The sequence below is a fragment of the Seriola lalandi genome, unplaced genomic scaffold (assembly GCF_002814215.2).
Source record: "Seriola lalandi dorsalis isolate HSWRI2012SDOR001 ecotype SW California unplaced genomic scaffold, Sedor1 jcf7180002054795, whole genome shotgun sequence".
In the NCBI taxonomy this organism is placed as follows: Eukaryota; Metazoa; Chordata; class Actinopteri; order Carangiformes; family Carangidae; genus Seriola; species Seriola lalandi.
The window spans coordinates 2503088-2525966 of NW_019525348.1; the positions used below are offsets into that span (position 1 = coordinate 2503088).

Below are 22879 nucleotides of genomic sequence, written 5' to 3' on the forward strand. Positions count from 1 at the left end.
GGGGGGGGTGGGTGCGTGGTAAGTGGTTAGTATGAATGTGGGAGCATGCTGTGAGAGTGAGAAAGAAGGGGAGGCAGGTGCCAAGCCTCACCTCAAACTGTGTCTCCACTGCATGACTCACAATTACACCGGGACTCATCACACACAACGTTCAGTTTGTGACTACAGAATGATACACTACAGTTAGATCATATAGAAATGTATATTTGCTTTAAAATGCTACATGATGTTTGGATACAAACAGCATAAGTATTCTGGCAATGGCAAATAACAGAGAGCGTAAAAGGCAGATGGAAGAAACACCTCCAGCTCAGTAAAGACAAACAGGGGAAGGATAAGTGGTGTAAAAATAAAATTGCAATAATGCTTCATGATAATATTCTTCAAAGCACTGACCAACCAGCATCCAGCACTCACTTTAAGGGGAAGCGCAACTTCGAAATAGAAGTAAAATGTTTCGTATGGGCTCAAATAAGATATCAGGAAGCCTTTGAGATGACATTATTTCCTGTGAGAAAAGTGGTAGCAAAAAAAAGAGAAACCTGCTCTACGACACACTCCATAATGATATAAAGTATGGCTGTGAGGGGTTAATCACATGCTTCTATATCACTGAGCAGCAGACAGAGGCAAAACGATGGGCTTGAATAAAGATTAGTAAGATTTTCAGCTTGTGAAATGAAGTTCGGAAACAGTTTCCCTTTGAGAGCCTGAGAAAACTGTGAAATTCAACACCTGTTGTTGCAGAAATGAAAAAAATAAAATTATATCAACAATAAGTCTTCTTGTGAAGGTCGGAATAGAGATTTAAAGCTAAAATATGATATACAGCCACAATCTTTAAAATCATTTCTGAACATCCACAAAATCTTATAGAAACTTATTTGAGGCCTAAGTTTAGCCTCTGTCTGTTACTCAGTAATTAACTTATTGCACTGCACAGACACACCTGTTACCTTAAATGATCATGGACTGTGTCTTTGACTAGATTTCGTGGAAAAGAACACTGTCCCATGAGAAAACTACGCAAACATTAAGCAGGTGCACCACCCCAGCACTGTCACATGTGAGTGAATAGTAATAGAGAAAGACATTGTTACGTCACACACAGTATTCAGTTGTGTGTCTTCACTGGTTCAGGTGATGTGACCTCATTCGCTCGGTGGTCTCATCAGGTCTCAGATATTCTACAGACAACTGCACCGATGTGGCCTGAACAAAGCTTCACATGCATGAGCTGAGGTCAGACGGGTTTGTATGTGTGTAAGTGTGTAAAGGTCGTTGTGCAAGTGCATTGGGGTGAGTGTAGGGGAGTGAGTAAGGGGGCTAGCTTATCTCCCCCCAACACAGGAAGCAGCTGAGTTTCACAGCAGAAGTGAGCTGAAGAGAGGGGAAGGTTCAAACCACGTGAAAAAGACATCCAGCTGCCCATTAAACAGTATGTGGGAGTAAATATACTTGATCCGTGTCTATTTTAATGTGTCTACCTGACTAATAACACAGTGTTCACTAAACATGATCACATGAGTGTCACAAGAGTATTTTACATCCATCGTCACAATGCCACCACTATGAATCTGGTTATTTGGTTGTAAAATCGCTTAAAGCTCCATATAGTAGAAAGGTATTTGTCCATGTGTTGTGTGATTATAAAGCAGGTCTAGGTTCTATATTAATACTGAAAAAGTATCAAAGCCTCAGTCCACAGAGAAATGCACACAGCCTGTATTCAGAAACTGAGCCTTAAAACCAGCCGTCAGGACTTCTGTAACTTTGTGATGTCACAACAAAGCAGTCACCACTCTCAGCCACGCCCCAAGCCCCGCCCACCTGGACCCACCATCCAACCTTGTAGGATTTGGTCTCTCTGACTGTTTACCTGAAATCTGCTATATTGTTATTGGATCACTCAGAAAACAATCAGCCAATCAGAAGAGCCTCCTCTCTTCTGATTGGCTCACCGACCTGTTGGTGAGCCAAACCTGTCAGATGTAAAACTACATTGAGATGGTTTTTGGTTCTTAAAACTATGAAAAAAATATTGAAAATACAGTCCAATGATCTGGCACCTGTCTTTAAATCCACCCTCTCAGCAGATATACAGTCACTAGATGGTTCATTTCCAGATGATGATGACACTTCATTATCAGAATGGCTCTTTATGGACAAAATACAGACAATATTTCTGATATGATCTCATCCATGTTAGACATCAAAGCTCAAGTTATCTAGTCACCTTCAACCTCCCTGTGCTCCCTATATGCAGAAAACACTTCTTTTTAAAGAAAACAATATTACATTTAGGACTTCTGTCATGTTTTTCACATGGTTGATCCATCTATCAAAGACAATAATCAGCCAAAGTCTGTAAATTTAAAACCGCTCTATTAAGTAATAAGATGGGTAAGCTGTAATTTGGCTAAATCTAAATGTATCTGGATGTATTAAAGATAAATGTTCATTTGAATTTTGTGCTCATTCAAGCAAGAAATGCAAATATTTTATCTACCAAATCAAGCAGCTAGCTTAGAAAGATATGTCTGAGTTTACAAATATTCATGTCATGTTCCTGGACCACAGGAATCACACAATAAAACGACAGTTGTCAGATATAACTTCGACTTCTAAGAACTTCTGTGCCTGAATTATTTTGTCGACTCTAATACTATCATACAGGTGAGAGAGCAGATATGTGGTTATTTGTGGTGAAGTTCAGTAGACAGAGCAAAATACTTGAAGTGTCAGCAGGGGTTAGGGGTTCATATCACAAAGAGGCCATCTGCATCTGAGCGTTTTGATGCTTATTTTTAGGTCATTACTATGTCGTTCTATGAGACTCTGTACATGGTGCCCAGGCCCCTTCAGGATTTGCCCAAGTCACAGTCGAGTATTAGGTAAGAACGCTTTTGCAAACGCAGAAAGTTTCAGGACAACTGAGCAAATAACAAATATCTGAGATCATCACCAAACACATGATTGTATGTTTGAGAGACAAAAAGTGAACCTGAACTGCTCATAAACCTTCCATTCCCTTTTCCCATACGCTTTTACAGACCTGTAAAGCACCATACCCTACTTTTATCATCATCTCTGAGAGCTGGGGAACCCCCTCGGCCCACCCCCCCACCCCCTCCCCCTTTTAATGAATCCTGCATTCCCAGCTCTCACGTGGCATCCTGCACTGTGCTGAATTGAGCAACTGTGAACAAGAATGGGGAAGTAGCTCAACGCCTGTTTGTACACGAGAACTGCTGTCTGTGTGCGCCGGAGGACCGCAGAGTGAAAGCACACAGAGGAAATGGCATTACTGTAGATAGTGCAGCGGTAACACGGACAGATTTTGTGACTTGATGTTAGGAAAATCTTCTCATCTGCCTGAGAACTGGGTCAACCAGCATTTGAAAACAATTCTTTTGAATTGTTTTGAACCCGTTTACCAGCAACAACAGCAGGAAAAGTAACAGCAGCAACAGCAATAACAGTGACCAGCAGCAACAATTACAGCAGAATACAGTCTGCACTTCACATATACAATGACACTCATTATTCTGTCTAGAGTCTGAAGGATACATGAGTGAGCTGATGAGCTGATATTAGCTCATCAGATATATATTGGTATCAGCATACACAGTATTATGGCAGATATGCAAACACAAATTTTAGTACAACATTTTCTTGATTAATGTTTAAAACATTTTGTTGTGTTTGTCATAAAGAAGCGAATCACAGTATATTTTAATGTTTTTTAAGGGTTCACTCATTTCCAAAAACAGCGAACCAATGTAGTTTTTAACAAACATTACTGATACCGGAGTAAAACCAGCTCACTATTCTCAGTGATGTTTGGACAACAATGCAGTTCTGTGGCCAGTGCTGTGGATCAACACGTTAATTGAACATGCTCACGTTTTTGGTGAACTGAACATATCCATTTGCAATCCAGCATCAGTCAGACTCTAAAGCTGATGTGTTGACATGCCAGTGTTAAACTACAGTGAGTGTGACTCGTTCTCACTATGAAGGATATAAAACAGTTGAAGCTGGATTAGAGACTCACCGTTGAAGGGGTTGATCGCTCTGGTAATCCTCTGTACAATGGCGTCTTTCACTTCCCTCCTCCTCACACACTGGATGCCCAGATTCTGGAAGCTGTGTCAATAATTACAACATACAGCATTAGCATGAAAGAGTCACACAACTGCAACAACAACCTGATGACAATAAACAAAATACACAGGGCCACGCCTGAATGACGTATGACATAAATGCTGTTGTTGTTAAGGTCAAAGCGATGATACAATCAATCCCACCCATTTGGTTTGACTTTCTGATCAGACTTGATCCAGATCCGCAGGAGGAGTTCACTTCACACACAAAGATCTAAATTAATCTGAATTTACTACAGAAAACCATGAGGGATTTGCAAATTATACACCCCAAGAGATACTGACTCATTCACACTGTCATACACACACACACAAACACACACGCACACACACACACAAACACACACACACACACACACATACACACTGTTTTCTCTCTCTAACACACAGCAAATATGGGTGATGTCACTTGGGGAATTCCCATATTGCCATCCTCATCTCAGACATGGTTTAACAAATATGCTTTCTCTGTGTGTGTGTGTGTGTGTGTGTGTGTGTGTATGAGTTTCTTCCTCTGTATCAGTGGTCACCTATTTTCTCTTGGTGTCTTCCGAAACAGTCTAGCAAAACACAAAATACACTAATATATTGTGGTGTGTGTGTGTGTGTGCTGATTAAGACTGAGACTGAGGAGATAATTACTCTGGTGACGACAGTGACAGTGAGAATACAGCGACAGAGTGCTGTTGGACAGAGGCGACTGTGGGAGGAGAACTCACGCAATCACTCGGCGTTCTGGACCGAACTCTGCCTCGTAGAATCCGTCTTTGCAGTCCTTCCCCACCAGGTCGTGTGGATGCGGTCGGTACGGCTCGTTCTTCGTCACCAAGTAAACGCACACTTTACCCTTACCAGAGTAATTCAGGATCTGTGGAGGAAGAGGAGGAGGTTGCTTCATATACTGACACCATACATGCAAACTTGTATGGAAAGACACATGCAGAGGTGAAAAGTGCTCCTATGTACAATTAAACATGTAAATCTTTGCGTGGATCGGACTGACCTGCAGGCTGGGGTAGGTCCTGTTGTTGTCGGAGCTCTTCTCTCCGGGGATGCTGCCAGCTGAGCGACCCTCACACTTGTACCTGAAGCGCATTCCCCTCTGCTTTGGCTGCTCAAAGATCTGGATCGCTGGCTCAGCCACTAGATAGCACAGATGATGAGAACAGTCAGTGAAGGGGTTGTGGAGAGGAAATGATGAGTGGATGAGAAAACAGAGGAAGGCAACAAAGCAAAGCCAAGTTGACAAACAAGACAAAACTCTCTGCTTTTTTGTTTTTCCTGTTTGCACATGAGTGGTTTAGTTCAGTGACAAAAATACTTTTATCAAATAAGATTCGAAGGACAAAGTGGTTACCAAACATGGCTACCAAACTGATTTTGTTCATTTTTGCTTAATTTTTGTTCCTTGCTGGAATTACAAAAGTCACAGGGTCAAAGAGTCAGGAGATAAACTACGGTACAATAGGCATTAGCCGTGTTTCTGGCATTTAATAACCCTGATTTGCAGGTCAAAAGGCATCTATATATGCATGTTAAAACTGGGCGAAAAAAAGAAAATAAGAAATTTGACTTTAGAAAGCACAGGTACGGATAATAAAATGAGTTATGGCTGAGTTCCAGTGGGAACCATCATTAATGTTAAATAGCAAGACCTGTGTGATTGCTGCTATGAGGTCTAAATGTGCTGCTGCTGCTGCTGCTGCTGCTGCTGCTGCTGCTGCTGTGAAACGTGTAGAAATTGTTTTGATGTCAGAAAATAGTGCAAAATGTTTCAGTGTTGATACTTTCAGGAAAAAGTCGCTGATTAACGTTCTTTTTTCACAACTTTTTTGTTTCCCCTTTTTGTCTTCAGTTTAAATGGGCATTGGTGCCTAAATCCCTGTGTAATTTACTGTACCTGTGCATCTCATCTTAACAGCTAAATTTAAAATGTCTGGATCAATAGTCCAATAAGCACTGATTGAGTGTTTTGCATTTAGTCTGGTTGAATAATCTGGTTGAAAAGTGACAGAGGTCGTCTTTACATGTAAGATCTCAAGGTCTACATTCAAAAGTGAGAGTGCAGTTGTGTTGCCCACCGAAATTGCTGACATACTGTGGAAACAACATTATATGTGACCTAGATGTCAGTCTTCATTCAAATCCAGCCCGACTAGAGGTATACCATCTTTTAACCTGCAAATCATCCCGCTCATGTTTTCTAGCTGCCGACATTCTGCATCCAAAACTCTTTGACATTCTTTGACCCTTTTGTGTGAAAAGAACTTGCACCACATGATGCCTTTGTGAGAGAGAGGAACTAAAACTGATACGGGAAGTGCGTTTGTTTTTGATGTACAGCGTTTCCAATGATTTAACAGTACAGAAATATGGTTTAGTGGAGATGACAGCCAAGCAACAATTAAGCATTAAAAAACCAAAGTCTGTGTTCACACACAGATGTTGTGTAGACCAGGATGAAACAAATCATGTTACATTTCTGACATAATTAAGAAATGTGTGTTTGCCCCAAAAAATGGCACAGCCATGTCCTGCCTTCCTCATTTTGTAGATACATTAACAAACACAAAACTGAAAGATGATTCACACACACACACACACACACACACACACACACACACACACACACACACACATACACACACACACACACACACACACACACACACACAGACGTTTATAACACAATATACAAACTTATACACCACAAACTATAAAGGATGATGACTGCGAGAACCTTAGGCTCTCTCACACACACTCACACCACAGGTCTGAAAAAAGCTAAACAAAATGAAAAAAAAAAAATTGAGGAAGTTATTTGTTGTGATTTTAACTTATTGTATAAGTTTTAAGTTGTGGGGACGGGCAACTAATTTTGACACAAAAGGTATGAAAATATCCTTACTTAGGTGAGAATCGTCTCCCAGCATGGAGGACATAAGAACTGAGGAAGAAAATGTATCATATAGGAACAAATTAGGCAAATGTATACACATGCAAAACTGTACTGAGTAGTAGTAATAATGTGAAAAAGTATTAACATTTCACTCTAACTGTTTTGTAGTGTTTGTAAGAGCATTCACTTCTCCTAAAGCAATCCTGTAATTACTGACAATGACTCCAATGATGTCAACAATGTCAATCATTGCAAAAAGGAGGAAGTTTCACTGTGTGGATGAACAGACTTAGAATAAACAGCGGCAACTATTATTTAACTTACGAATTAAATACAAGTGTTGCTATTCTACATAAAGGTTTCAGTTATCAAAATAAACAATAACTTACACTTGAGTCAGTACATTGAACACCACTGACATTAGCAGTATGTATTTAATTCTGCCTGAACATCTCAGTCTAAACGGCACTGTTGTTGTTGTTATAGTATAATGTATATTATAATGTGTTGCTACTCACCATTCATGGTGCAGACACCCGCACACACAAACATACACTCACTCTCGGTTGTATCACAGGTTACTGTTTCTCAGAGAAGCCCGATCTGAATGGGTGACAGCACACAGGAAAAGTAATATTTGTTGAACAGAACCAGCCGGGAATTCCCCTCCGTCACCGCCCACTTCATCTGAACTGACCAATGAGAAGCAGAGAACATACAGCGGAGGCACGCCCCCTGATGCTTCTGCCACAGTGCTGTACGGGGGAGTTCGAGCTTAGGGAGAGACTGTGGGGAAAGTATGTTGACACAGTGCTGAAGAAATGCATTTAACAGTGGCCCTTGGAGGAAAAGTCTTCGGAAGGAATAAAAGCAACTGAAAAATTAAAACATTTTAGTGGATCAATAGTTGACTGTTAGAACAGTAAACCTGCTGCATGTCACCACATGCTTCATGGTGATGAACAGAGGCAGCATCATACATACCTGGAAGTCAGGCACTTCTCACAGTTGTGTTCCTTTTGTCTACTGTACAAAGCATTTTAAGTTAATATAGTAAAGAAGAAGAAGTTGTTTTTTAATCCAGACAATTGAAAGACCCTTGCCTAGCTAGTAGAGCTAACCATTGTTTTGATGAAAAATGAATACCTGGTGATCTTTGAAAAACCCAGAAGGTCGTGTTTAGGAATAGACTTCATGTCCAGCACAAGTTTACAGACACCTTTCCACCAGGTGTCTCCAGTGTTGGACCTATCCAAGGGGATTCTTCACAAGGAACCTCAAATTAGGTTTACCACCTATACCTGCGATGCAAGCAGCACTACAGTATATTAGTACTTGCAAAAATAGCCGACATTGATAGCCTACACAATATTCTGTAAGTACTTACAATAATGCTAATTACAGTAGGATTCAGTACCTGGTATGCTCTGTCCATGGTGCTGATGTAACCTTAAAGCCTACATACAGTAATATATTGTACAGCTATTATCACAGATATTACTATAGTGACATATGCATAGTGGATTTTGAATATATGCATACATTTTTATTTCTTTTCCAAGCCTACGTACTGTCAGATACTTTGCCCCACACAGACACCCACCTGACTGGAAACAAAGTTCCTTTGATTTGGCTTTTTTTTTTTCAAAAAAATGCTCTCAACACTCCTGACATAAACTCACATGTCATCATTTTCACTCTACAACAGTGTGATGCAATATGTGCATGGTTGGAACACTTCAGAATTCAAAGTTCTATAAGTCTTACATATTAAAAAACGTACTACTTCTTACATACTCAATAAAAATCAAAAGGTTGTGTTATCAGTCCAGATGTCCAAGTATTACCAGTATTCCTAGACTCTCTTGATAAAAGGTGCCGTTAATTTCGTTTTTCAGCACAATAGCTAAATGATTTGGACAGATGTTTATTGTAGGTACTGTGTGTAGACTTTTAAAAAATACAGGCTAATGCCAAGTTATTGTCAGTTAGATTATGCAGGATCTCCTTCATTTCTTCATACATCGCTCTTTTCCAACACCTCTCTTTTATCCCTGTTATCTACAGCAGGCTCCTGAAATGTTGCATCAGCTGTTTTTCCTCTGCCCTTTGGCAACAGCCAGTCAGCCATGATTGCTCTGCTGCCTGTTCAGATGAATCAGCATCGCCTCCTGGGACTCCCTGTATGTGCTGACCGCTGACATCTACCACTCTTGGAAGAGGAAGACAGTTTAGGCACGCCCTGAAATCTGTCATTTAGCGTTTAGTTTGTAAATACTAATTTGATTCACTAATTAAAATTGAACCTCATATGACGTAAACCATGGATGTTTGTCGAAAATCTTTTGAGAATTTGGATTTTAGGAGATGTAGCTCCATCTTTTGGTAATATACAGTCCCTACACCCTCTATGGTGAATATTGACTAAAATAAATATCAGCAGGATTTTCTCCTTTGGCTGATTTTATTCCAGCTTTAAACATTATCAAACGATAAACAAGGAACGGACTCTTCTTTATCTGTCTCTTTACAGTCTTTGGCTTCCACAACACTTTCTGTAATCAGCAGCTGTGTTGCAGCTTCTTCACATTGTCCGTTGGTTTAACCTGTACCATACTCTTACTCATGCAATAGTGTGACACCAACAACTTCTCGGGGGGATAAAAGAGTTTTCTCCACACTATGAAATAACAGCTCAAGAGCCCTTTACATCCTACCCTCTAACACCTCCCCCACAATTATTTTTAATGTGATTGATGGTGATTGCTCCTCTACTCCAGATGGAGGCGCTGCAGGACCAACAAACAGCTCTGCTTTCTGAGGAAATAAGAAGATAAAGAAGCTGCAGTAACATATAAAGACGTGATATTTGACCGTGTGTGTGTCCCGGTTGTTTGTCCATCAGTATAAGGAGTCTAAAAAGACTGGGTCCCGCTGTATTACTCAGGCTGCACTACAGCGTCTATTCACGGGCGCGATCCCACTACTGAGCGGCACGGGGGCTTTGGCCTGCTCCGTTACCGACCTGGGCCGGTGCACCCCTCCTTAGACGACCTGGTGGTCCCGGGCTCCCCCGGGAGCACCATATCGATACCGAACTTAGTGCGGACACCCGATCGGCATAGTCCGCAGCAGCTCAGAACTCCTGAGCTCAAACGATCCGCCAGCCTCAGCCTCCCAGTGACTTGGATTACAGGCGCGCGCCACCGCACCCGGCGAGAAGCACACACGCTTATGGTGCTTTTAGCTTTTACAAAGGTGACGTCATCAAAAAGTCTGGCGCCATCTGTTGGTGAAGGTTATGTAGCATTTGGCCAGCTTTCAGTCCGTGATGGCACATTATGAAGCTAACGCAGTAGCCTTATGATGTGAATATGTAAGTGCTGATGGTTTTATCCGCCATTTAGAAACAAATGTAGCCCCACCCCCCGGCACACCTGTAAAACATTTGATTATGTATGTGACTATACTGTTATTGGCAGAATCAACCTGCTGCTGCTTCATTGCCTCAAGTCATTAATGTGCAAACTTTCCTTACAAATATCTGCATTTATAGAATCTTTCATGGTTTTCTTCAGTGAAAGTATATGTCCCTATGTCAAAGTCAACTCTGGTAGAAAGTAAAGTACTAAATAGTCGACTATTTAGTAATATTTGTACTTTTCTTAAGGCCAATTCTATTTTAAACTACACATCCACAATAATTCAGAGAGAAATGCTGTTCTTTTTATTCCACTGTATATATATATATATATATATATATACATGTATTATTTTTTTATGAGGAGAAGATGGGTGTGTTGTTACTTTAAGATTTTAAATACAAATTATATGATCCCTATACAAAATATGGTGTATTATTACTGAATAAAGAATATCAAACAGTAAAATAAGTGGTTAGAATTTGCTCTCTATACTGAGTAGTTTTATTTCTTTTTAGTTTTATTTATCATTATTTGCCAGCATTTTGAATTTGGGAATTTTATTTGTATTTATTGAATTGTATTAGTATTTTTACACTGTGGGATGAACATTTTCCTTCATAAAAGCAGCCAAATATTTCTTCCACCAATGTTGCAGGTGCATATGTGACATTTTCCATATGTAAAATTCAAAATGTGCAGGAAAATTGTAACAATGTATAAAATAATAAAAAAAGATGCTGGTACATCTCCGTGAAAAGCAAAGGCTTTTTGTTCACTTGATGCTCTATTTCTGCTATTAATCAACCACAGACTCAAGCAGTATCTGTGAAGATGTTTATTGTTGGATACATTTGTTAAGTAAGCAGGCCTCTCTTCTTTGGGTTAGGGTTAGGGTTATGGCATTTAACATCTACCACTGAAGGACAGTGCAGAATCATATAGATGGTGATGACATTTTAAAACTATATGTAGACTGCTACAAATATTGTAATTTTAATCATATCGCACACATTTATTTAAATTTACAGAGGACATATTAATTTCAGTTCATTCCTACCTTCAGAATTATCAGTTGATCAATATTCAGATCTAATCTACTTTTTTAAATCAATATAACTTCATCATTGTTCTGTTCCTGTATTTACTCCCTAGTCTCTCAGTCTTTATTTAACTTACTGCATCTCGTTCAGTCCTTATTGCATGATTTACAACGTGGATGACTAAAGATAAGACATATAGTGTGAAGCCAGCCTTCATACATCTAAGACCACTTGCAGTACAGCTGACATGAAGACAGTATATACTCAAAACAATCCTTATGGTGTTATATGAGAAATAGTAAATAACAGCAACAATTCCAGTTTTGTTACTAATTTCTGGACCGTTAAACCTGATTACATGTAACATTTGGAATCCAGTCTCTGTTTCATATGATCTGGTCACTAACTAAACTTTACAATTATAACAAAGGTTTGACTTGATATAAGGATATGTCATCTGCCAGTTGGTTGCAACATTTGTTTCCACAAACCTCCAAGTAAATCTGATTTTGCTGGATGATTTGAATTACTTCTGACAACACTTCATGCCAGCTATGCAAAGACGGAAGTCAGTGGTTCTATATTTAAACTGTAAATCACTGCAGCCGTAATGATGCCATGCAGATGCACAAAAGTAGCTAACTGGATGTTCTGTTTCCGACTGAAGTAATGATTTTTATGTTCTTCATTACAGCTGAAGACTTCAAATGATGCACATAAGGAAATAATGGACTTGTCATGTTTCGGTTTTATGTTCCCAACATTGTGAACTAAACTGCACAAAAATACACATTACAGCATTCGGGTACTCCAGTAGCAGGCATGGTTCTCCAATCTCCAGTGTGTTAGTGAACATGGTTAAGGACTGTGCAAGACAAATAACAACATATATCATTCACCTAATTTAATACTCAACTATCAGATTTTCATGAGACAAAATATTTCACATGTGTAACAGACACAGTTACAGCCAGATTATATTCACACACACTGACATCACAGTTACCAGGGTCTCGTGTTAGTAAGTGACAACAAGGAGACAAAAACACAACATTTAAACAAAATATAACCGGTGATATATTTAGATTTCATAATTTCTGAACTTCTGCAGTAGGCTTGATGGAGAGTCAGCGGCCCAACGGAAACGCCGATGGCAGTGATCACCTAAACAGTGAAGATGAAAAGTCTGTTAATTGGATTTGATATGTTATTGGATTTAATACTCTTGTAAACAATAGATACACCTTGTTGTTAGAAAGTGAAACCTGAACAGGAGAACAAGATCAGATCTGCTGATATAATGTGTTAAGTATTGTCAAATCATTCAACTTTATTAATGTAATACTATCACCTTTTATTGTATAATGATTATGAGTTCATAAAGATGAGATTTACAATTTAACTGATGTAACAACTAGTAGAAACATTTTTGAAGAAAATCACTCAGGACAGATCTGCACAGAAACGCAGCATTGTTTAACTTTCAGTGTGGCAGCTGTTTCTACTTTAATGTCTGCATCTAACCATCTAGAAAGGACTGATCTTTCTCTCAGACCACAGGCCAACTCAGTTAACTGGAACAGAGAAGCAGCAGGTCCAGCTGCAGCCCTCTGCACTAATGAGGAAAACTGAATGAAACATATGGAAAACTAGAGTCTAAAGCTACAAATGGTCCTTCACTAGAATAAACATCACAATAACAAAGCATCTAAACCAGAAAGAAACGCTCTCCTAAGTGTTTACGGACTGAAGAGAAATGCTCCCTGTACTTTTCTGGACTCAAATTCTCAAAGGTCAGTGCATTAAAGTGGAACGCTTTCCAAAAAAGAGTGTGAGGAAAAAAATACCTTTTTTATGGAAGTGCCAAAGTGCCCCCCTTTTTTTGAAAAATATTCTATGGACCAAATGCTACACCAGAGTGGCTCTTAAGCAGCCCCAGTTTTTCTTCTAGTTACCCAGAGTGCTCCTCTGATTATCAAGTGCCTCTCTGGTGTGACCTTACCTTATAAGTATGGAGGAGGTATGTAAGGATGCTAGGGGCACTGCTGAACACCAGTATATCTGTCCCCTGAAAAGCCACTCCCTTATTTTAAGGACGTTGTTGGCAAAACTTAAGTAGTTTACTGAAGCAAATTTTTTAATTTTGGAATTTTATTTGTAACAGAGTATTTTTACACTGTGGTATGAACTTTTTCCTTCTTAAAAGCAGCCAAATATTTCTTCCACCACTACTGCAGATGCATATGTGACATTTTTCCATATTTAAAATCCAAAATGTGCAGGAAAATTGTATCAATGTATAATTAATAAGAACAGATGCTGGTACATCTCCATGAAAAATAAAGGCTTTTTGTTCACCTCGTTCACCTGCTATATTTGTTCTATAAATCAAGATCTCAACTACAAATATTGTCATTTTAGTTATATTCAACACATATTAATCTAAATTTATTGAGGACATATTCAAGTTAATTCCTAGCTTCATATTTCATTTCTAGGCTATATTATGCAGGATTAGATGCTCATATATTTTTTTTCAATGTTGTGTTTGGCTCTTCAGGAGTATTTCAAATAAAAGCTAATTCAGGTTTCTGTACTTTCCAGTGCTTTTGAACAATTTGAAATATACTTACTTGAGGATGGCATGGCATCATATGCCTCCTGCTCACAGTGAAAGTCCTCTGCTTGGGAAGTGTTCGGGATTTCTGCTTTTGACGCCTCCAGCATCGGCTCCTTCTTATCTCTCACAGCCCAGTGCATCGACTGCAAACAGGTGACCAAATGTATCACTGGGAATTCTTCTCATACAGATTACACAGTATTTTTTAAAAAGCTATACCAGATAAAATACATCACATACAGTTTTTACGGAGTCATTCAAGGCTTGCCAGTCGTGGAATGAAATAGTGACACCACTTCTTCTCCACAGGTCATAGTTTTTCCTTTTGTTTTCATTGCATAAAACCTCTTTGGCTTCTTGCAGTTTTTGAAAATCTGCCACTGTCACAAAAAAAAGAAATGATCAGGGGTCTAAGATGGAACATTATGCTTACAGAATTAAGAGAAATAAATTCCCTCTTCTTTGTATGCAGCTGTAAGTAGCTCTCCATTAACATAATTTGCTTTGAAGTCAAGACATCAGAAAGAGGCACTGACTGTGGGATAAGTAAGAAAAATTGAGATACAATGACAAAAAACATCATTAAAAAGGTAATAAAATAAAAGGCTGGCTTCATCTTGACTCCAGATCACACTTCTGGTTATGTAAAGTGTTTTATTATATGTTTTTCTATTTATTTGTCAGAGTTTTTTTTTTTTTTTTTTTTAAACACACACCAGAGTGTTACAGCAGTGGTCAGCATATTTACCTGCTCTTGGGTTGCCTTGGTGTTTGTCTGGGTGACACGCCAAGGCTCGGATCTTGTATTCATTGATAATCTGTTCAGTCTGCAAACAGATTAAATACATATAATGTACTTTTGCCAATATAAATATATGTACTTCAGGAATCAGTCACTTATTCTATTTTTGAAGGACATCATTTGGTTTCGTTTATTTTGTGGCCTTCAAATGCATTTGTTTACTGCTCAAATTAAACATTGTTCTCAGTGTACCAACAATGTAAACATTTTAATGTATCATATCACCATTACCGTTACTGTCAATTTTGTCTATTATAGATGCATATTGATGTTCCCATCACGGAAGTTGCTGTTGTCATACTTTCTACTGTTAATGATCTGAATATGAAATATAATGCTGAACGTGTATTACATCTATTACACATGTGGACATGTTTAATGAGTGAATCACAGAGCCCAAATACTAGCTCAACGGAGGCTCTGGATGACGCACGAGTTCCTGACATCTTTAGCTGAAGCATCAACAGGTATCTGTTGGCTCAAACTAACCTCTGGTGTATACATAATTCATCAATCTTTCAATTCAACAATTTACAAATTGCTGATCGTTTGCGTACATTCAGCATATTCTATTATCGTCCACTTCTCAGCTTTTATTACAGTACATTTTGGTTTGTAGATCAACACAATCATTGTCACCCAGCAAATAGGCTGAGCCTAAACCCACTGGCCAGAACTTACCGACGACAATTCATCGCAGCCCAATAACCCGTAATAATCCTCCAATTCCTCTGGTTTGCAGTTCAAAATAGCCTCCATAAAATCTGTCGGGGAAATGTGTATGGTTTTCTGTAGCGGAACAGCTCGTCTGTTACCCTGGATCACAGCTCTGTTTGGCTCAGGTTGCTGATGGACTCCCCGCCCCGCTGCTGTGGCTCACTCACTCACAAGTTTATCTTGTAATTATTTTGTCAGCTAGCGCTGGGTAATTAGCGGAGGGAATGCTAAACGCTTACAAGTATCAAGGGAATTCTCTCCTGAGTTGTGGGCAAAACTGAGCTGTCCTTTTTAACCATATGACGTATGGTGCATTCAAGTGTCTGACTAAAAGTCCCACAAAATTCGAAAATTCTTACAGGCATGAAACAATGGCAAAGGTAGCCTTAAAAAATTAGAAAACATAATGAATGACTGTGTAATAAAATCATACTCTGATGACTGGACTACACGGCAGGTGGCATAGATGGTAAAATGACAAGGATACATTTGCATGAGGCATGTGATTGAGGTTGTAATTAAAATTTCAACTTGTACATTTAATGCAAAAGTTATAAATGGTGTTTGTTGATATGGCTCACAGTCTACTATGATAAATATTTGATGTCTGCACTTTACTTAAAACTTTGTGATGTTATTCACAACCTTTTACATTTGCGCAAAATTCACCAGACAGTGTTTGAAGGCATCAATATTTTGTTATGGTTTTATGTCATCGATGTACCGGGGGGACGTTCCAGTCGTGACTACTGGTGGAGAACGGGTCACGTGCGCTATGCAAATGAGCCAGCTGTCCGAGAGGAAGGATCTGCTCAGCGGCTCTGCGGGCTGAAGATGGCGGACGGAGAGAACAGTCTCGGAACGGGCTTTTCAGGCGCCTCCGAAATGGACGAACCTGCCGCGAAAAGGTCGAAAATCAGTCCCGGAACGAACTACGGGTTCAAAGGAACCGAAGCAGATCAATTCTCATGCGTCTCTGCGGACACAGAGAGCTGGGAGGCGGCGGTGAATTGTGCGCAGCCAGCGGAGAAGGAAGCAAAGCCGGTGATGGCGGTAGAGCAGGCCCCAGCAGCGCTAGGCGGAGACAACAATGGACTGGGACTGCTGGTCTCCGAGCCGCACAAACCAGTCATGAAGCTTGACGACAGCGCTGTACTTGGGACAACCGAGGAGGGTGCTGGTATGAAAACAGGCGGGCAGTTTAACAAAGCTTCAGTATTTACGCAGCTCAAAGCGGGCAGTGCTTGTTTTACCAACTTAACCGGCGAGTTAGCTAAATTTGAAAGAGAAGATAAGTTAACGTTAATTAGCTAACGTTACACGCACTAGATAAAATGTGTGATTGTTAGGAGGTGTGTACTTCTCAAGACGAACACTTACCCTTTTCTTTAAGTTAACGCTGGGAAGTGAAGAGAAAACTGACTCACGGCTCTAAACTTTGATAGCAACTTAGCATTTATTAGAAGATTTATATCTGTTTCCCACCAACGTTCACTTAACGTCACCACACTGAAGTTGTTGTCATGGAAAGTGATTTTAACTGATGATAGTGGTTATCAGAGATAGGCGCCACTTAGCTCTGGTTTTATTTGTTCATTTCCCATATTTCTCTGTGCTCAGATTTTCTTGAACGCGATGATCTCCCCTCCAACGGTCTGGCTGTCACACCGGACCACATCAACGAGGAAGATGACAGATCCTCGCACGCAAGCTCCAGCGACTGGACTCCTCAACCGCAAATAGGTAAGCACTTGGCCACAAACTGCAGCAGCTTTTAACACTCCTCTGATAGTGTGTAGTTTGTAACTATGAAAGTGTTAAAGCATTGGTACAGGATATACATATTGGGAATACAAGACATACTGAGATGTTGTATTCTTGGCCAGGTTCCTACAGCTTCATCCAGCAACACATCAGAGAGACCGACCCAAGGACCATCCTGAGGGATTTGCTGCCTGAGACTGTACTTCCACCAGACTTAGACGACATGACATTGTGGCAGATCATCATCAACATCTCAGAACCTCCAAAAAGAAAAAAGCGAAAGGACATCAACACTTTAGAAGACGTGGTTAGGCTACTCCATGAAAGTAAAAGGATCCTTGTGCTGACTGGTGCTGGGGTATGCATCTACGGTAGTACTATAAAGTATACAGATATTTAAGATTACCATGTGTTTTGATTTAATACTTAGTAGCAGTGTTAATGTTATTAAGTCAGCTTGTATTCTCTTTTTATAGGTGTCCGTTTCATGTGGAATACCAGACTTTCGTTCCAGAGATGGAATTTATGCACGGCTCGCTGTAGATTTCCCAGATCTTCCAGACCCCCAAGCTATGTTTGATATTGAATACTTCAGACGGGACCCAAGACCCTTTTTCAAGTTTGCTAAGGTTTGTTCATCGTGTCCACTTACTTGTGTGCAGACTCAAAGTTGATCACAAAATATTGAAAAATGATTTGATTGCCTGCAACTAAGATCCAAGTGTTTGGTGTAATAAGATAATAAACTTTTTTTTTAGTTATGTATTCAAAACTAAATATGCTCATATGAACCTTTGCAAGGTGTTACAGATATCTGCACACAGAAAGTAATGAAAAGTAATATATACATGCAAGCATCATACAAGCACATCTGTGTATTCCAGGTGCATGACTTTAGAAGAGTGTGCATCATTATACATAGTATCCTGTAGCTTCCATTTTTGTAGCTCTTACACTTTATAGTACTAATATGAAACAATGTTTATCCTTGGGTATGAGATGAGATACATGCCCTTTGACTGAAGAAAGGTCTATGAACAAAAGCTTTTAATGTGATAATATATGGTGCACCAGATCCTTGTGTGCAGAAAATGTGTTTGGTGCTTACAAAATGTTTTAAGAGAGGATTTTGAACTTGTTTACTTCAATTTCTAGGATAACATTCTCTAAAAGATTCTCTGCTGTGAACATTTTGAGGCTTCATCAAATTCAGAGGCATCTGCTGTCATAACATTGAACTTTTGGAGAGCAAGTACAACTTGTCCTTCAGCCACTGTGCTGCATTTGTATTTATTTGGTGTTAAAAGCTCCAGTTTATGTTCCGAGACTAAGCTCAACCAGGATTTAAACAGTTGAAAAGATGAAGGGTGCAGTGAAGCCACAACAGAGCTGATATGTAGCAAGCTTTGGTTTCTGTCCACTAGTGCTGAATGCATCCTCTTTGTTACAGGAGATCTACCCTGGTCAGTTCCAGCCTTCACCCTGTCACAAATTTATATCTATGTTGGATAAGCAAGGGAAACTGCTTCGCAATTACACACAAAACATTGATACATTAGAACAAGTGGCTGGAGTTCAGCGGATTATCCAGTGTCATGGTAAGTGATACAGCTAATCCTGAATCTTAGTTTGTATATAGTTCTGTCTGTGGTGATAGTGAAAATAAAATAATGCTTTTATTTCAGGGTCGTTTGCAACTGCGTCCTGTCTCGTCTGTAAACACAAAGTGGATTGTGAGGCTGTAAGGGAAGACATCTTTAACCAGGTATTTATGCATTACAAACTGATCCAGGATAACACATTTTAATGTACTGTTGGATACCACGTCATCAAAGTCACAAGACACTGCCATTTTATTGAAGTATTCCCCACAAATCCTGAAGCCTATTACATACTATGCATGTTAAGAAACAGCTGCAACAATTTAAATGAAAATGTACAAACTGTGTTGTCCAACAGTAACATCTAGAATTTCAGGGTCAGTGCATTAAAAAACTCCTTAACAATCAACTTCCAGTCAAAACTCTTACAGAGCCGTAGGTGGCTGATCAGTGTACATTTGGTGACTGTAAGATGTCTTGTGTATGTCATACACTTGTGTTAGCACTGAAGTGCCACTCCAGGGTTGGGGCAAACATGACCAGGAGGAGCAATTTGGACGCTTTGACACAGGGGTAACAAATAATTATTAATCGCTGCACTGTGTTGCATCATTTGCTGGAAGGGGGCCATGGTTTATGTAATGAGCTCCACCTGTCATTTTCCTGCTTTGAGAATTCAAAGTCTCTTCAATGAAAAGGGTCTGAATTTTATTTATGCTGCAAAATGATATATTAAGTTCTTAATCTATACTCTGATAGATGAGTGTCATCAGTATTGCCCAAACATGGTGCAGTTAAAACACTATAAGCATCAACCAGTGTCAATAACTCTACAGTCATTTTTGAGATTCTAGTGGTGGTGTTATATTAATGACAATGAAAATGTTTTTCAGGTAGTTTGTCCATCGTCATTAACACACTATAAATAATGTGTGTAGTGGGTTGGTTCGATGTCAAATACTTGTTAAAGCTGTTTGCTTAATACATTTCATCAGGGGTAAGAATGAAAATGTGTATTTTATATTTTATACGTATTTTTAGTTTTTTTCATATGTAATGAACATACTTTAAAATGTGACATGTGGTTATCAGCTCAAGCTCAAACTGACTGTAGTGACACCCACCAACAGAAAGAATAAAATGAAACATCTGCATGAACAGGTCTATTCAGAGATTTTGCACCATCCATGATAGTACATCTGTCAGTCACTTGTGGAAGTAAATCAGGGGTGTACAGCTGCCTGCTAAGAAGACATTAGCTAATATTGTGGATTTTATAGATATGCAACCCCCTACCAAAGTAAGGAGGACATTTGGCATTGCGTTCCTTTAACACCATATTCTTTTATAGTGCTAATAAGATAAATATTTCTTGCAGGTTGTCCCTCGTTGTCGACGGTGTCCAGATATTCCCTTGGCAATCATGAAACCTGACATCGTCTTCTTTGGAGAGAATCTTCCAGAAATGTTCCACAGAGCCATGAAGCAGGATAAAGATGAGGTGGACCTCTTGATAGTCATTGGCTCTTCTCTTAAAGTCCGACCAGTTGCCCTCATCCCAAGTATGGTTTCGTCAAATGAATGGATTTCTTCTATAAGATGCATGCAATAACCAGCATTTTTCCATTGTGCTTGCAGTTAATGTAAACATGTAATACATAACTGTTTTCTCTTCTTCATCCCATCCAGACTCCATTCCTCATGAAGTGCCTCAGGTCCTGATCAATAGGGAGCAGCTGCCTCACCTCAACTTCGATGTAGAGTTACTCGGGGACTGTGATGTCATTGTCAACGAGCTCTGTCATCGATTGGGTGGAGACTTTGAGCAGCTCTGCTACAACACTGTAAGACTCACTGAGATCACAGAGAAACCCCCACGGTTACCAGAACAACCACCAAGCGAGGCCTTGCCTGCTTCCAGCGACACAGCTCAGGAGGAGCAGAAGCAGCACAGTACAGACTCAGTAACTAAGCCTTCAGAGGAGACAGAAAGTCTGAATGCCACAGAGACTGCTGGTAATAATGTTACACCTCCAGAGCCTTGTCCAAATGCCCAGTGTCCCAGTGAAGGGACAGCCGAGCCTTCAGAGATACCAGCAGACGACGCACCAAAAGAGGAGGCCGCTGAAGTTAAGAGCCAAACCTCCAACCTTGAATTTCGTAGAAGATGCTGGATGAGTCGAATCAACAGAAGTCCAATCAGCAAACGCCTTGAGAGTAAGCCTATTATAAATGCCAAAGTTGTGGAGTAGATAATGATTTTCTCCAAATATTGATTCCAGCTTAATAAATTGTTTGTATTGTTTCCCACAGCAGGCCAGTATCTGTTCCAAGCACCGAATCACTATGTCTTTCATGGGGCTGAGGTTTACTCCGAATCTGAAGATGAGACGTCGAGCTCTTGTGGCAGCGACAGTGACGAGTCTGAGTGCAGTGCAGACGGGATGGAAGAGGACAGTGAGCCAGACGAAGCGGATGCACTAGCAGCAGCAGCAGATGGAGACACATGCCTCAGAGACACAATACAACACACTTTAGCCAATGAGGCCACATCAAGTGTGCAGACAGACAATACTGAAAAGACACAGAGCACCACACACCTTTAAATGTAAAGTACCCTGTCAACAAAGCACTAATTGTCTTTATATATATATGTTTCGTATATTTTTGACTCATCAACCTTACTATTATTTTTCATAAAGTTGAAATTGCGTGACAACTTTGTGTGAATATGCATCAAGTTTTTTTTTTTCCTTGTTTTTTTTCTGTGCCCACTTTGGTCACATGCATTGTGTCTGAAACCTCATACTGTATGCTACTTACTAAATAGAATGCAGTAGTTGTGTTTTTTCTTTTTTAGGATTTCTTTCCATGTGCTAGTCTGATTTTGCATTTACATTTTCAGAAATTTAGCTGATTCTCTCATCTACTGCGGCATACCACAAATGCAACACTAGATTAAGCTTTAATTCCTAAATCGCAGTCATTATAAGGAAAGGCTTCAAATGTGAATCTCAGCCCATAGTGTGATGTCAACTGTGATCTAATGATGTGTTTCAGAGTTGGTTCTTGTTACCACTGGGAAACATGTAAATATGTAAACCTACTGCCTGCTAAATAGTGGGTACTATGAGTTTCAGACACATACATAAATCTTCAGATGGTTTACTTGAAGGCATCATTCTAACTTGCAATATAAAAAGTTCAGCTCTGCTCTTTCCTGAGGGTAAATGCTGGAAAAAGGAACAGTACTCTTTAATTTTAGACCAAAGAACACTTCATCAACGCGCTCCTACGTTGTCACAAGCTTTGTATGTTTAACCTGTCATTTAAATCTTGGAAGAAAAATATAACTATTGACAAGGTGTTCCTTCTGACATGTGGCAGCTACTTTTTTATGGTCAAGCCTCTTATTTTTATACTCTGATGTGAGACATACTCATCGAAGAGTAGGTGATTTATCTGTACGAAGTTATACTAAGTTGTAATATTAAGCCTTAGGAATATATTCAATGAGTTCACATTGAAAAGCAGCACTTTTTTCCTTGTTATAAAACCGGTTTTGTTGCTCCTGTCACTTTTCATAGAGTTAAAACAAAAGAAAAAACAATTTCCTTCATCATACAGAGGAGTCTGCTGCCTGTAAAGATTAAGTGTTGGTAGATGGACATATTTGAGCCAATGTGTTGGATAAGTGTCTACACCAACATAATTCACATGCCATTTACAAGGTAATGTTTTGTTTACGGTTTAAGGAAAAACATTTTTACATCATTATAGTTGTTATTTCTCCTGGGGTTCTCAGTAAAAACAAGAATGAAAAACACTGACCAGTCATTTCTGTT

General features: G+C 39.5%; 3 protein-coding genes and 1 non-coding gene across 4 annotated transcripts in view; 1 reads left to right on the plus strand and 3 right to left on the minus strand.

Moving 5' to 3' along the window:
• The window catches only part of rel (REL proto-oncogene, NF-kB subunit), a 15615-nt gene extending 7899 nt beyond the window's left edge, over positions 1-7716 (minus strand). The window contains exons 1-5 of the mRNA XM_023425674.2: positions 7584-7716; positions 7075-7113; positions 5170-5309; positions 4886-5034; positions 4058-4149 (exon numbers count right to left, since the gene is read on the minus strand). Of these exons, the coding sequence (XP_023281442.1) occupies positions 4058-4149; positions 4886-5034; positions 5170-5309; positions 7075-7113; positions 7584-7617 (454 nt within the window). The 5' untranslated portion in view covers positions 7618-7716. The remainder of the gene's footprint in view (positions 1-4057; positions 4150-4885; positions 5035-5169; positions 5310-7074; positions 7114-7583) is intronic.
• Positions 7717-9983: 2267 nt separating this feature from the next.
• LOC147817971 (signal recognition particle RNA) lies at positions 9984-10282 on the minus strand. Its single transcript, XR_015438442.1, has one exon.
• A 1978-nt stretch (positions 10283-12260) lies between these two features.
• On the minus strand, positions 12261-15969 carry dnajc12 (DnaJ (Hsp40) homolog, subfamily C, member 12). The gene is made up of 5 exons (XM_023425724.2): positions 15634-15969; positions 14899-14977; positions 14391-14530; positions 14164-14293; positions 12261-12694 (listed from the first exon to the last, which is right to left on the minus strand). The coding sequence occupies exons 1-5, from the start codon at positions 15709-15711 to the stop codon at positions 12612-12614; spliced, it is 510 nt and encodes a 169-aa protein (XP_023281492.1). The 5' UTR covers positions 15712-15969; the 3' UTR covers positions 12261-12611.
• A 499-nt stretch (positions 15970-16468) lies between these two features.
• On the plus strand, positions 16469-22860 carry sirt1 (sirtuin 1). Its single transcript, XM_023425889.2, has 9 exons — positions 16469-16849; positions 17290-17412; positions 17556-17791; positions 17910-18062; positions 18884-19031; positions 19119-19198; positions 20413-20596; positions 20724-21251; positions 21348-22860. Exons 1-9 carry the CDS (start codon positions 16504-16506, stop codon positions 21638-21640), a joined length of 2091 nt encoding a protein of 696 aa, XP_023281657.1. The 5' UTR covers positions 16469-16503; the 3' UTR covers positions 21641-22860.
• The last annotated feature ends 19 nt before the right edge of the window (positions 22861-22879 follow it).